The 15344-nt window shown below is 29.0% G+C and overlaps 1 protein-coding gene across 1 annotated transcript in view; it reads left to right on the top strand.

The window, feature by feature from the left end:
- Positions 1-536: 536 nt before the first annotated feature.
- Positions 537-15344, top strand: part of Oseg2 (intraflagellar transport protein Oseg2) — a 118371-nt gene continuing 103563 nt past the window's right edge. Inside the window, exons 1-6 of the mRNA XM_075369696.1 lie at positions 537-575; positions 812-955; positions 5819-5931; positions 8304-8489; positions 13151-13238; positions 14269-14474. Coding sequence (XP_075225811.1) covers positions 537-575; positions 812-955; positions 5819-5931; positions 8304-8489; positions 13151-13238; positions 14269-14474 — 776 coding nt within the window. The remainder of the gene's footprint in view (positions 576-811; positions 956-5818; positions 5932-8303; positions 8490-13150; positions 13239-14268; positions 14475-15344) is intronic.

Raw genomic sequence — 15344 nt, 5'->3', positions numbered from 1 at the left:
ACAAGCTTATGAAAATAAGAAGAAAATAATTTTGTCTTATGACATAACCAAAAATTATTTTATAGTATTTTTTTCATTTCTATTTCAATAGTAATATTTATTTATTCATTCCTAATTTTATTAGAGGACTTGTGTAATAAAGGGAAGAGATTAGTTTTTTTCTTTATTTTTCTATTACAACTCCACAGGAACATTATACAGATTAGACAAGCATTTTTTCTTCTTTGTTTGGTTAGGTGCCATAACTATAGCACAAATGATCGTTCAATCTAAACAATTGTATGATTATTTTTTTATAATTTATTTATCCTTTGAATAAATTAATCACCTCAAGTTATAAACCCTATAAATTTATAAACATATTTTCGATTATTTTAATTTAAATCAATGTATCGGAGTTACGTAAAATATGGTTTTTAAGTAAACATGGTTGTCATGGCAACCCTCACCTGGTGCACTTCAAACGTTAAAATACAGGACTCTTATTATTTTTATGATAAATTTATCAGACGAAGAATCAATAAATAAATGTTAAAATGCAACTTAAACACATGAAAACCATAATTCCTGCTCAGGTATATTACAATTATTATAATTTGCAGTAAATAAATTCTAGATGGTATTGTCTGTTGTACTACTTGTGGTGTGTATTTATAATAATTTACTTCACTTGCATCATAACTTCATTGTTTTTGTTTACAATTAAAAATTTGGTTACAGAATGTAATGGGTATCAGTATAATATGTAAAATTCTAAAAAAAATAAAATATATGTTATAAATATGTGATACAATTATAATTTTTTTTTTAGGATGGGCCTGCTAAAATAATGGCTCTTGCTTGGGCACCAAATAATATTAAATTTGCTGTATGCAATTCAGACCGAATAATTTTATTATTTGATGAAAATGGAGAGAAAAGAGACAAATTTCCAACAAAACCTGCTGATTCAAAGGTGACTAAAGATATTCAAATTAACTGTTACAAAAAAAAATTTATACTATTAATTTAATTAACAAATCGCAATTTTCCTGAACTCAGTGCGTAGGATTAAATAATAATATTACCTATAATATAGAATTAATTTCAGTGATTATAAAGGTATAGTTATACTTACATTGCATTGTATCTGCAGTATGTAAGGTCTGGAAAACCAGTAGCGTAATCGCATTTGCCTACTTCCACATACCCAGACATAGCAGTAGCTGGAAAAAATAAATATAGGCCTACAGTAAATGAGATATAAAAGAAGACTACCAAAACTATCAGTAGCTGTTAGTAATAAAAAAAAATGGCACTGGTAACATCATTTTCTATAGTATTATACATATATAAAAATAAAATATTCTTATTGAACCATGTGAATTTTATAGAATAAGGAAAGTAACTTCCATGCTATTTTAAACATTACTTTGATTTTTTCTTAACATACATACTATTCAGTAGCTTGATAACTCTCAGTTTCTTCTACCTTACTCTAGAAACTACCTTAGTTTGTTCTTTATTAACTCTAAAGCATTTTATTTGATATAATGCATAATGCCAATGACAGCTGACATGATAGTTCGTTCATACCTTAACCATTTTGGAACCATTCAATTGTCAAAGCTTATACTGGAACTCATAAATGTTTGTTAATCTTTATCCAGCATTTAGACAACACCCCTCCTTACATTTGACATCATGCCTTCTTGTTATTTGTTATTATTGGTTATACTTAATCTTGTAATTTTATTTATCTACTTCCTGTTTCAATAAATTGAGGTTTTCGGAAAGGACATCCAATTGATTGTTGATCTGTTCATTTATGATCATTTTATTTTTACTCTTTTAGTTTAAAGATTTCTAGATTTTCCAAAATATTCATTCTTCTTCCTTTAACACATTTGTGAATTAATTTCATTGATTCTTCTGTTTTCATCGGGGTATGTCCTTCTTTTATTAAATGCGTTGCATAATTAGAATCTGGTTTTTGATTTTTAAAAGAACTCATGTGTTTATTACATCATAATTCATTGTACGTTTCTTCTCACTTGTCCAGGGTATGTTGCATTGCACTTACATTTTTATTTGTATATTAAATTACTGTTGCATATATCTCTTTCTTCTATGTTACTATTAAAAATCTTTTTTAGTGTATTATTTATATTTATAGCCACTTTTACATGATATTTACTGAAGAGTTGTTTAATTGGGTAAATTTATTTCCCAGTAAATGTTAATTTTCTCCATTTAAAGATTTATTTATCACGTGTTTTAATTTTGTTTATTTTATTTCAATTTTTATTCATTTTTCTGATCATCTCTTTTTTATACCTGTTATTTTCTGCACTATTTTTCAAATAGTGAAGTTTTTTAAATGCTTTACTATATATTTATTTTTGTTTATTTAGCATGTTACTTTCAATTTTGTGTTGTAAATAAATAAATAATTTACCTGTTAAAATTGAGGTTTAGATTAGATATTTAATAACTGATGTGCATGTTAAAAATCAGTTACCCATTTTTATTTTATTAGTCAAGTTATTTTTTTTTTGTATTTAAATTTTTTACTTATTATTAATTTTTATTATTATCTCATCTAGTCAGCAATTTTTTAGTACATTTAAGAAAAACACATTGATGTAAAAGAAAACATTTTTTTTGATAAAAATAACTATCATTAGCAGGTTTATTGATTGAAAAATTACTGTGTGACTGGTTATATCAATATAAAAAGAAAACAACTTGTATATACATCTTGACAGAACAGTTGGTTGTCAAAATTAAGCTTCTCTGAATATATACAACTCTGCACTTGCATCCTTTTAAATAACCTAACTCATTACAAACATATCTTTACAAGTTAAGAATCAACTTATATGAAACTGAAAAATGATATACCACTAGTAAATTGTATCACTAACTTCATAATAATATTAATATAAATAATGACAACAAAACTATTTCATGTAAAACATTGCCTTTAAGCAAGCTAGCAATGGGTAAAATATTTTTACAACACTTTGTGATACCTTGTATTATTATTATCTTTTATGACCGCATAGGATCACTATAGTCATTCCATTATCCAATCTCTTCAATGGGACTATTTAGGCCTTGAGGCCCCCAGTACTTTTTCATATGTTTCAATCATTGTGCCCTTTCTAGTGTTAAAAATGTTCGTGTTGCGCGTTTTTTTCTTGTAACTGTAAAGCAAGTGTTTTTGTTCTTGAATTTCTTGTTTAATTTTGTCTTATCTGTGGTGTCCTCTGATATAAGGCTGTTCTTTCTTTTTTTCTGTTTAGCCCCTGGAACCATCGCAAGGTATTACTTCAGAGGATGAATTAGGATGATATGTATGAATATAAATGAACTGTAGTCTTGTACAGTCTCAGGTCGACCATTCTTGAGATGTGTGGTTAATTGAAACCCAACCACCAAAGAACCACCAGTATACATGATCTAGTATTCATATCCATATAAAAGTAATTGCCTTTACTAGGATTTGAACGTTTGGAACTCTTGACTTCAAAATCAGCTGATTTGCAAAGATGCATTCACCACTAGACCACCCTGCGAGTCCTGGTGTAATGCCTATTTTGTTCAGATCCTCTCTTATTTCTCTGAGCCATCTGGTCTTGGTGTTTTTCAAATCGAGATTGTACTGTACTAGCTGTTTCACAAATCGTGAATCTTTTTCGTCCTTTTGAGAATAGTATCTATACGAAGATAAATTGTTAGGGTCTGTTTTACCCTGTTTTTTGTGTAGCGAATTGATGAGCGCTGTTGTCCAGTGTTCTGGTAGTTCTTTGATCCAGATGTTGACGTTGCTGAAGAAGGGCAATTTTTGCTGATCTGCCTGCATGTTTCTAGATCTCTACAAAACTCTGATCTTCTCCTGCTTCTTTGCAATTCTTCATCTCACCCAATGCTTGGCAGACTTATTTTATTGTGAGAGGGTTTTCTGGTGGTGTTGGTATTGAAATTTATGAGTTTTGTCAGTTCTTTGTAATTAGGAGTTTGTTGAAATATTTAGATAGGATTTCTGCATTGTCTTTTTTGTTATGGGCCACTCTTCTTTAGTGTTGGGGGGGGGGGGGTTCATATTTTTAGAGCTGATTTTTGAAGGTTTTGTCAGTAGATGCTTTACTGAATTGTTTTATTGACTTAAGTGTATGGTGTTGTCTTTTTATTCTTCTTAGGGTTTGGGTGGTTTCTTTTCTTTGTTTTACTTGTTTAATACACAATAAAAAAATTAAAACTCATGTAGACACCACTGCTATTATGACAAAAAAAGTAAAAGAAAGTGAAAATGACATTTTTTATCGATGATGAGGTTATGAAACAGATAATTTAGGTGATTAAAAAACCTTTTTCATAAAACAAAGTTACTCATATTATTCACTGGATGAATTGTAACCATCTAACTTTACATAGAGATAAAAATGATGGATTGCATTTCTTGGCTAGATGTAACATTGCTGATTGCTTAGAGAGAATGTTTGTTAATGACAATGATATTCTGTTGCCCATGAAGTAAAATTTCTGGACAAAGCTTGTCATTATTATTATTATTAATATTACTCTATTTACTGGCCTAATTCATGGACTTTTTTAACCAACATTTTTTATTTAAAAGTAAGTGCATGACTTATGTTAGGGAATGATATTTCACACAGGTTTATAATAAAACTATAATGTGATAATCAGTGAGAAAATGTTATTTATTTGACAGAATATTTTTAAAAAAATTTCAAGGGGATGAGACTGTAGAGCAAGGTCATCCTAAGTGTCTCGAGATTTCTTCTAATTAAGGTCATATTTTTCTTAGGCGCATTTGTTAACAATTAAAAAATAACAGTATCTGCAGAAAACAATTTTTGTAAAATCACACCTCCACCCCAAAAAATGCTCTCAACTACTGCTATGTTGTGACATTGCAGGTGAGCAGTAGAATTAAATAAATAAATAATATTTAAAGTGTAAAAAAGTAACTGGTAAGTCTGGCTGGGTCTCGAATTCCATCGCCTGCTTAACTTGGTACCTAGTGTGTTAAGCCTACCGTTCAAATGAAATTTGTTCTATGTTAGTTGAGAAATTACATTAGTTTCATTAGTGCCGACCGTCGTTGCTAGCACCGGCAGACCTGCACAAATTAAATATGGTATGCATGCGCACTTTAGTTAGAATCATTGAATTAAATAAATGAAAAAATGTGTATTTAAATATAATGACAAATTTTATAAATTAAGTTGTGTGTGTAAGCTGTGAATCAAAAACAACCCAGTTATAGAACTTCTGTAATGTGACATTAGCCAAATGACTGAAAATGCCTTCAACTGTGTTGTCAGCTTTTTTTTTTAATTTTATAATTAATTGTGTATTTTGTAATGCTATTCTAGTCAATGGTTTTGATTGCTCATCCAGGCAAATACTGGGGCAGTTCCTTTTATTACCTGTAGACTGTCACATCAACTCATTCTTGACATGGTCTGTATAATAACTGTTAAATATCAGTCAGAATAAAAGATAATTTTTTTACAGTAATAAATAAATAAATAATTTATTCTGAATCAAGAATATTCTTTTATCATCAAAAATTTTTAATGCACGTGCTTCAATTACATTGCTACAAAATTATTTATTGTGTATGCTATTTTACATTAGCAGTATGTAATTAAAAGAAATTCAAAGGGGAAAAATCTTAAACTTCTATGATTATTTTTTATGGTCTAAATTTGCACAAATTTAACAACACAAAGTGGAAAATAGTCTGATTGTAATGTTAAATACTTTAGAATAAAAAAAAACCATAATTAATTTATAAATATTTCAGAGTGGTAGAAAGAGTTACTTGGTCAAAGGATTGGCTTTCTCCCCAGACTCAACAAAAATTGCTGTTGGCCAAACAGATAATATTATCTACATTTATAGATTAGGAGAAGATTGGTAAGTTCCTTCACAATTAAAAAATAAGTAAGCATCATGAAACCTTTTATAAATTGTTATAAAAAATAAATCTGATTAGGTTTATAAAAATCCTTTTTTTGATATATGAATCTAAATTTGTTCTCAATTCTTTTGAAGTTACACTCTTCTTATTATAGTCAAATGTTTCTGGAAGTGTATCTGTCCATTCGAGTTCAAAATTTATTTGCATTCATTGGTAAATTTTAAACTGTTCCACAAAAGAATCAGTAGCCTTCATTATTGTTACAAACAGAAAGGAATTGCAAGCAGCAAAATCTGGGTGCATCTTTTTTTATATAAATGTTAACAGCTGCTAAAACATTTCTTGAGATCATTGAGATTCTGAATACTTATCTTACAATGACTGGCGCTTAGTTTACATCATTGCCATGATTACAGACATTATTGCATTGGTTTTTGATGGTACAAAAGAACCTGGTCTTCCATCAAGAGAAAACATATAAGGGTGAACTTAACTGCAACACAGTGCATGGTGTCTGAACCAAACCAAATGAAATATGAACAATGTCAGCAACTTCTGACAACCAAAAAAAAACAAGCTACTGAATTCAAAAAATTTTCAGTGGTTGTGGTGGAGTGAAGTAATCTAAAGAGATTGAACGTCACTGAAAGGTGACATTGTCACTCTTCAATGCTACTCAAAGAACTGTTTTTGATGTATTTCCTGACATTAATCTTAAAATTTGAACTTTGTTTTATTTTCAAGTTCATTATGATATTGTAATACAGCATAAAATAACTACCCAATACTGGTGCTACACTGGGCATAAAATGGCAGTTATGGATTAATCTTTTTAACACTGATCTTGAGCAGTCAATATCATCTTTTGTTATCGCCTAATTTTAAATTATTTATTTTAACAGTACTTATGGTGGTCATTTTGGGCTAAATGCAACTGAAACACCATAGATTGAGCATGTATAATAATCTCAAAGGTCAGTACTGTTGTTAATAACAGTGCAAATTCTAAGTGTATTCTTGTATTACTAAAGACTTCTTTCATTTAAATAAAGCACATGGATTTCTAAGTATTTAATACACTCACTGGAACTGTTAATTGTGAGGGTAATTTTTTGGCGCTTGTTCATTATTTAAGTGACTTTTCAAATACCTTTACTTTATACCTTTACTGAGATGGTTTGATAATCTCAGTAAGTTGCATCTTAGGAATTGATGGTTGTGAAGTAAGGATTGATGCTATAGCTAGCTACATTTATTAAAATACTAATCTAGATCGTCAAAGGTAAACAATAATTGATCAACTTAATTTTGTGCTGTTGTTGACAATTATTAGAGGCTAATGACCTTAGTGAAAAAAGTTATATATTACTGAGTCACAGTTGCACAGTAAATTCAACAATTTCATTCCACATATGAAAGAAAGAAAAAAAATTGTGTGCAGTGGAGATAGTGTTACTGTTTTAATATTTAGGGTTATTTTTACTTTTGATCTACAAATAGTTACCTAAAAAAATTAATATATTTTTTGTTATCACATTTATACTCTTTTGTACACCACATTTATTCTCTTAGTGTTCCTTTGGCCAATGTTTTCAGTATTAAATTATAATGATTTTAATTAATTGGAAATCTTACTGAATATTTCTTTTTTTATGTATACATTATTATTATATGTTACTGTTTTGCTAACTACACGTACAGGTATGTTGTTGTTACTGATACCAAGTAAAAATAGTTATACTAATGTGTTTTATTTTAATTATATGTTTTTAAATGGAAGTAATATTTTATTATTCTGTTCATTCAATAAAAATAAACTAAGCTCAGTAAAAATAATAGATTAAAGATATACATAATATGATGTGGAGGTTACTGGTGCATTTGTCATGGAGTGGCTTGAGCATACTGAATCACTATAATTTGTGCACTTAAATATTCATTACTGTAAAATTTGTAAACGTATATGACATTATAGCTGTTTTGTACTTTGTCTTGTACATTGTCAAAATAAAAAATATCAAGAAAAAATAATTTTTTTGTGAAGAAGAGCTTTAAGAATTGAAAATAAAATACTTTATAAAATGATTTTTTTTTTATTAAATACCATCACAATTAGTAGATAGTTTTAAAATTGTTTGATATAGAATACTTTTTAATTACTATGCATTTATTTCATTTACTGCATTTTTACATGGTGAAAGTTATCTTTTAACTGACAACTTAATATTTTTAATTTTCATAGTGGTCTAAACAACTATGTATAAAGTATAGCATACTAAGAATATTTATTATATTGGAGGCCTATCATTTATATTGAGCACTTTTTTATTACAAGCCGAGTATCATTTTGATGTTTATTTTATTTCAGGGGTGATAAAAAAGTAATATGTAATAAATTTATTCAACAGTATCCAGTTACTTGTCTTATTTGGTTAACGGAAGGTCCTATTATATACGGACAAACTGATGGTAAAGTAAGGGCTGCTCATGTCAAAGCAAATAAATCACAAACTTTATTTGCAACCAATTCTTATGTTACGTCTCTTGCATCTAAGTGAGTAGATAAAAATTAATGCCTATATAAGTAAAATAATTACTTTTGTAACAATAATACAGGTGAATTATGTATAAAGGGCTAAAAATTTTCTAATGCTGCTTACTTAGAAAGTGAACATTTGATAAATGTCTCACGTGATAAAAGAAAAATTATTGAACAGCATGTCAACAAAGTGTTGTGTGAATTACCAGTAGTAACATTTTCAAATTATGTACAAATTGTTCTTCCAAAGAACGTTTGGAACTAATTTTAGCTATAAATTATCCATTGGAGTTGCCAGGAGTGCTGTTATTAATGACTTAAAAACTAGAAAATTACTAAAGAAGATACTAAATTATATAATGCTGTGGGCATTAACAATCTGTTTAATAATAAAATATTTAATATTAATAATTATTATTATGTCAATATATCAGTACGCCAAGGTTCAGTGTGTACTCTTAAGTTATTATTTGAAAAGAATTTGTGATACATTAATTTAATAAGAAAAGATTAATCTATAATACAAATATACAAAAAAAAAACAAAAAAAAAACACTTTGGTTATATTAACACTAAATGAAATATTAGAGTAATATGTATAGTCCTTTCTGGTTTTCTGTGTGGTATCCTCCTCTGTTGGAGGTTCTACATCTTGTAAATGGATCTTACTACATATTATTTCTACAAAATTTTAAATACACATTGCAATAACACTTTAAAAATAACAATAAAAAACCTAACACTGTCTTTCATGAATATAAAATTAAATTTGACTTATTCACTTCATTCATATTTCTACCAAATAACTTGCAAATATATTATTGATATTGTCAAACTAATTTGCCTAACATCAGGTGACATACACTCCATTTGAACAATTACATTTGGGTAACTGACTCATAGACAGGGGAATTTATTGTCTTCTGACAAAATCCAGACTTAATTCTTAAAATATTTCTTACCAGAACTGTGTTCTTCATGTTGTTCAGGAACAACAGGTTATTTTATATGTAAATTTACATATAAAAAGGGCTCAATTTTATCCAAATAAAATAATTCAATTGCTGAATTTTATTAGTTATTTTTAACTAATAAACATCTACACCATTATTATTTAACATCACCATTTGTTGTTTTTTTTTCTCCAACCAGTTTTGCAGCTACTGCTGGGTCTGGGTGGTGTATGTGTATAAGCAAATGCAATTACTGCAACCAGCTTGTCAGGCCTGACAGCTGCAGATGCAAGTGCAATATAAGTATAAATATACCCGTAAAACATTAGCCTGGAGAAGACTCAAGTCGACCACTCCTGATGCGTGTGGTTAACTGAAACTCAACCACTAAAGAACAACGATATAGAACACAGTATACACTGGTATAGAACACAGTATACACTGGTATAGAACACATTAAGAACACCGTCTAGCACTCAAATTCTATAAAATCAACTGCCTTTACAAGGAATTAAACCTAAGAACTCTCAAAAATCATTAAAAATCAAATATCACCTGATTTTAGATAAGTTTAACCACTAGTCTAACCCAGTAGGTTTAACATGTACAAGTTTAATAGTACTGTAAATTAAAATAATAAAAAAGTAAGAAATAATAATGGTGTTAAGTAATTGGCCACCTATAACCAGTAATTTTTAATGTTACATAATTTTTCAATAGCCAACCATTTTTATAAATACAGTAACTTTATTCTTCTACAATTATATTAGCCTAACTGTTGTACAGAACTGTTATTATGCCTTACATAAATTTATTTTTAAACAGCAATATAATGGATGGACTTTAATCCTTTAAACATTTTGTAGATCACTATACTTTCAATGAGTATAGTTCATCATTACACACATTGAAAGTAGATTTTAGAGAAGTACAACTTCTTGTTATTAAAAACTATAATACAATAGAAATACTGTTTATGTATCCTGCGACACTATAAAAAATTTCTTAAATATTATTACTAGATTTATGAATGCATTTTCCATTCAAACAGGAGTTTGCCAGGGGGATGTTATCTCTCCACTGCTGTTCAACATTGTAATTGATACTATAATGAGGAAAGCATTTGCAGGAAAGCGTGGAGTATAATATGATAAGGAAAACTACCTAACTGACCTCATGTTTGCAGATGACAGTGCCATATTTGCTAACAGTGATGCCAAGGCCACAAATATTTTGTATGAGATCTCTAGTATAGCGTAGTCCTTCGAACTAAGGATCAATGTTAACAAAATGAAGCTACTAATAACATGGCTCACAGTCCACTGTTTACTTCAGAGGAGCTCAGATTGAACAAGTCCAAGAATTCAAATATCTCTGATCACTGGTCCAAGAAAAAAAGTGGCATCTACAGCTGAAATCCATGCCAGGATTGAGCAGGCAGCTACAGCTTTAGTGTTTTTGGATTTTTTTACAGTAGTTTTATGTTTTGTGTCTTAACATTGTAAGTTTTTTGTTTTGTCTCTTTTTTAATATTTTAGTTTGTTTTGATTTTGTTTTTAAATTTCTACTTTTAACTTTTTATTTTGCTATTCTATTAGGTTTTGTTTTTATATTTCATGTTTTGTTTTTATTTCATTTTTAATTGTGAATTTTTAAAATTTAGTTTTTTAAAACACATACATCATGTTCAGGCGATGATAATGCCAAAGCGTTTTTCGCCCAGAAAAAAGCCAAATAAAATAAAAAAGCTACAGCTTTCGCCTCACTAAAATTGTGCTTATGGAAGCAGGCAAACATTACCATCCAGACAAAAATCTGCCTATTCCGTACATTTTTCATCCCAATTCTCCTCTACGGATAGAAAGTTGGATCCTCCTCCAGACTTGAACTGGCCAGAGGTTTTCCAAATGCGGTGCCTGTGCCAGATCATACGGGTCTCACTTTATGAACATATACAAAATAAAGTCATCAGATCCAGATGGGCAGCAACCAACAGCTGAAGAGCAGATCCAAATGCGGAGACTGAAATGGTTTGGTCATATGTCTGTTGGATGGAGCCAGATTCAGATTGCTTGCCGCACAGATTACTCTTAGACAATGTTCTACTCGATTGAAGATTCAAAGATCTGTGCCAAAGAAATCCTGGATAAAACAAGTTGAGGATGATCAGAGGAATCAGCGAATTGACCTCAACCAGGCCAGGATCATCGCTATAGACTGTAAAACATGGAAAATAGATGTGAGCAAAGTTCAGAATTCTACGGCACCCACAGCAGCATTGCATGGCCAGCCGCCCCCTCCAGTCACCAGCTAGGGATCAAAGAAGAAAAAGAATAGTATTTTTACACAGATTATAAATTTCTGTATAATTATAAATTATCTGAAATTATTAAATTTAAAAATATCTCTTAGCGCTTAATATTGAGATGTTACGGTAATCGAATGATATTTTTGATTTATGCTGTGTTTTTTCACTTCATATGTTGTTTTCATAAAAATTCTATGTTAAATGTTATTTGGAAGGTCTGTGTAAATTTTGAATGTTAATTTTTTTAAATGAGTGTACTATTTCTATGAGGTCATTGTATAATTGTTGACCCTGTTATTGTGTTTAGTATGTTCCATGTTTTCTTCTATTTCTAGTATGTTTAACTGTTCTGTATCTATATTTAACTTACTACCTCACCAATTGGATATGCATCTGCAGACTAAATTCTACAGTGGACAGAACAGATGAACATTCACTCACATGTACAAGGGACATGTTCAGTCACTGCATGTAACAGATCAATTTTTGCAGATCAATTTGTAGAAACAGGACAAACACACACACAAACACATTAACGTGATAAAAATTTTATAAATAGCATACAAGAACAAAGATCTTGGTAAACTTGAACAAGATCAAATTTATCAATATACTAAATTTGTATTATTGATATAATGTTAAGAGGTTTCCTAACATTTTTATGACTGACACCATTAGAAAACAATTATTAGCTGTAGAAGGAAGGTGGCTTATATTAAAAATGGAAATATTGGAATTGTATTTATATTAATAAACTATGTAATAATAAAAAAATAAAAGTTATTAACAGAAAGAAAATAAAATAAGTAGAAATATAACTATCTTAAAACGTTAATGTCAGGAATTAAGAAAATTATGTCAATATTTTAAATGTTATCAACAGCTACTTGTGACTCTGCTATTTGTAAATGATACATTTTCAAAATGAAAAATATCAATCACACATTTAGTAAATATTTTCAGCAATAGATATATCATAGTAATGTAATGTAATGTAATAATCAGCTGCATCATCAATGCAGCTGAAGATGCGAATTAAGTTCGCAAAAGCGCTTCTGCTTATGTAATGAAATAAGGTAAGTCATCCTATTTAAATTATTTTGCACTTGGGTTGATCTATTAAATATAAATTATTTTGTATTGGTACAGAGGAGTATGGTAAAAAATTGATTTTTAAAAAAATATATATAAAAAATTCTTTAGTGTAAATTTTAATGTTCTTTTGGACTCAGAGTTACATTAATACATACAAAAATCCAGGAGGATTATATCACAGTACTTTTCCTCTCTTTTGTCATTTATGATGGTTGAGAAAGTAAATATTGATAAAAAATAATTACATTGAAAGTATTAATGTTTGATTATAAAACAGACTACACTATACTGAAAATGTTTTTCTTTCTTTTTTTTTTCAGTGTCCGTGGAACAGGTTTTCTTTCTGGCCATGCTGATGGAACTGTAGTAAGATATTATGTAGCAGAAGATTCAGCAATGGAACAACAGGTTATTAACGATAATTTCTCTTAGTGAACTAAAAAAAAAAAAAAAATCTAAAGTACACATTAATAACTGATGAATATTACAAAAATATTCAGTGTTTATTAAGCAGAATAAAAACTAAGTTTTGTTTTTATTAATTTCTCATATTCTGTATCTTTACCTATTCTGATATGAAGTTGGGGGTCACCTCAATCCTGAGATGAGGATTCTATGTTGATGATGATCCACAATAAGAGTTTAATGTAGGCAGGCTTTAGGATCTATAACTAGCCTGATTTTGGAAGATTGTTTTTTTGATTTTGCAGAGAAAAATATTACATACAATATCTAAATGAGTTTTCCGAAATGTGAAATCTTTACTAATAAACCAAATTTTATAATAAACTGAAGATAGTTACAAAAATTAAATGTTTGGAAACATTTTAAGAGCATTTTATTATAAAATACGGTTCGATTTGTCATCACAAAAATTTATATTTTTTAATTATTAATACTGCAAACTGTCATAATCAAAAACATACTATTAGTCAGCATATGGTTTTCATTAGTTTGGTGCTATTAAAGAAACTCTTAAATGGAGAGTGTAATTTTTTTAAATGTAAATATTCCATCATAAGTTCGCAATAGTATTAATACTTTACTACCAGGGATTTGATAAAGAGGAGATCAATAATTGTTAAAGGCAGGATATGTTGAGAAATAAGTTTTATCTTTTTTTTGTAGTAGCTAACATCCATTCCAGTGATTGTGTTCTAATCCTGTTAAAATACCTTTTTAAAAATGAAATTCATTTAAATCTTACTCATTTAAAGTAATTAAATTATTTTTCCAAATACTCTGCCCGATTATAATATATTCATTAAACAATGTTATAATTTTGATTTCATAGGTTAAAATTATGCTGGAATAATTTTTGTATGTAATTTAGTTATTATTAATAATAAGCAACAAAAAGCAAAATTAATTGTATTCTAAAAATTATAATAATAAATTAAAATAATGAACAGCTATCTTCATATTTCTAAATGTTAAGGGACGTATTCTAATGCATCCAGTCGCTCCATATGCCTTAGCGTGGCCAACAGGTTTTATTCTGGCAGCTGGTTGTGACAGACGTGTAACAATCTATGAAAGAGATGGTCAAACATATAAACAGTTTGATTACCCGAATGAAAAAGAATTTGATGTGGCATGCTGCAGTCCAAGTGGGCAAGCTGTAGCTGTAGGAAGTTTTGATCGGTAAGAGTTTTACGGATTTAATTCAGTAATTTGGTTAAATATATCTCTTAACAGGTTACAAGAGAAAAAAATATATATGTACACAATGTAACAACACGTTTTCATTTTTTTTTGTTTTAATGTTATTTTAGCTGTTTGTTTACTTTTTAGTTTTTTTTTAATCATGTAGTTTTTGTTGTCTGTTATTCTTATTTTTCTCTTTTATTTATTTTACTCCAGGTGCTGATAACAGGCTATTGTTTTTCACCCCCCTCCCTAAAAAAAAGGGTCAGCAAAAATAGTCAGATTCCATTTAATCTTGTTGTTAGGTAAATATACTTGTATATTAAAAATAAAATAGGGCCCAGAACACTAGCCTGTGGAACGCCACTGGTTATCACTCTAGGAACACCTGTAGTATTATTTACTATCACAGATTGATTTCTGAGATTTAGATTACCTTTAAGAAGGTTTAGTGGTATACTAACAGTACTGATACCACTTAAGTTTTTCAATCAGTACTCCATGATCAACAATATTGAAGATTTCTGAAGATCCAAAAAATAGGCAATAACTGAATTTACTGTCAACCTCACTTTAGATAAATTCCAAAACAGAGACAACAACAGTTGCCTGTATTTCTCCTGTTTAAAAAACCACTTTGTCTTGTGTTATAAAACCACTTTATAACCATTTCAAATATCTTAGACATTGCCGATAGAAGTGATATATTAGAACCAATAACTATTGGTAGAACTGATAACTAATATCAGTTTTTAGTTTCCGTTTAATGTTAATGGAAATAAAAAAATGAGAAGGGGCGAGTTAGTTGATTTTGATAATGGGACAAGCAGTAGAAAATTTCATGAATTGTTTTCTTATAGAACTTTG

This window comes from Lycorma delicatula, chromosome 6 (assembly GCF_047948215.1).
Source record: "Lycorma delicatula isolate Av1 chromosome 6, ASM4794821v1, whole genome shotgun sequence".
Taxonomy (NCBI): Eukaryota; Metazoa; Arthropoda; class Insecta; order Hemiptera; family Fulgoridae; genus Lycorma; species Lycorma delicatula.
The sequence above is the reverse complement of the archived record's forward strand: the minus strand, read 5'-3'. Positions and strand labels throughout refer to the sequence as shown.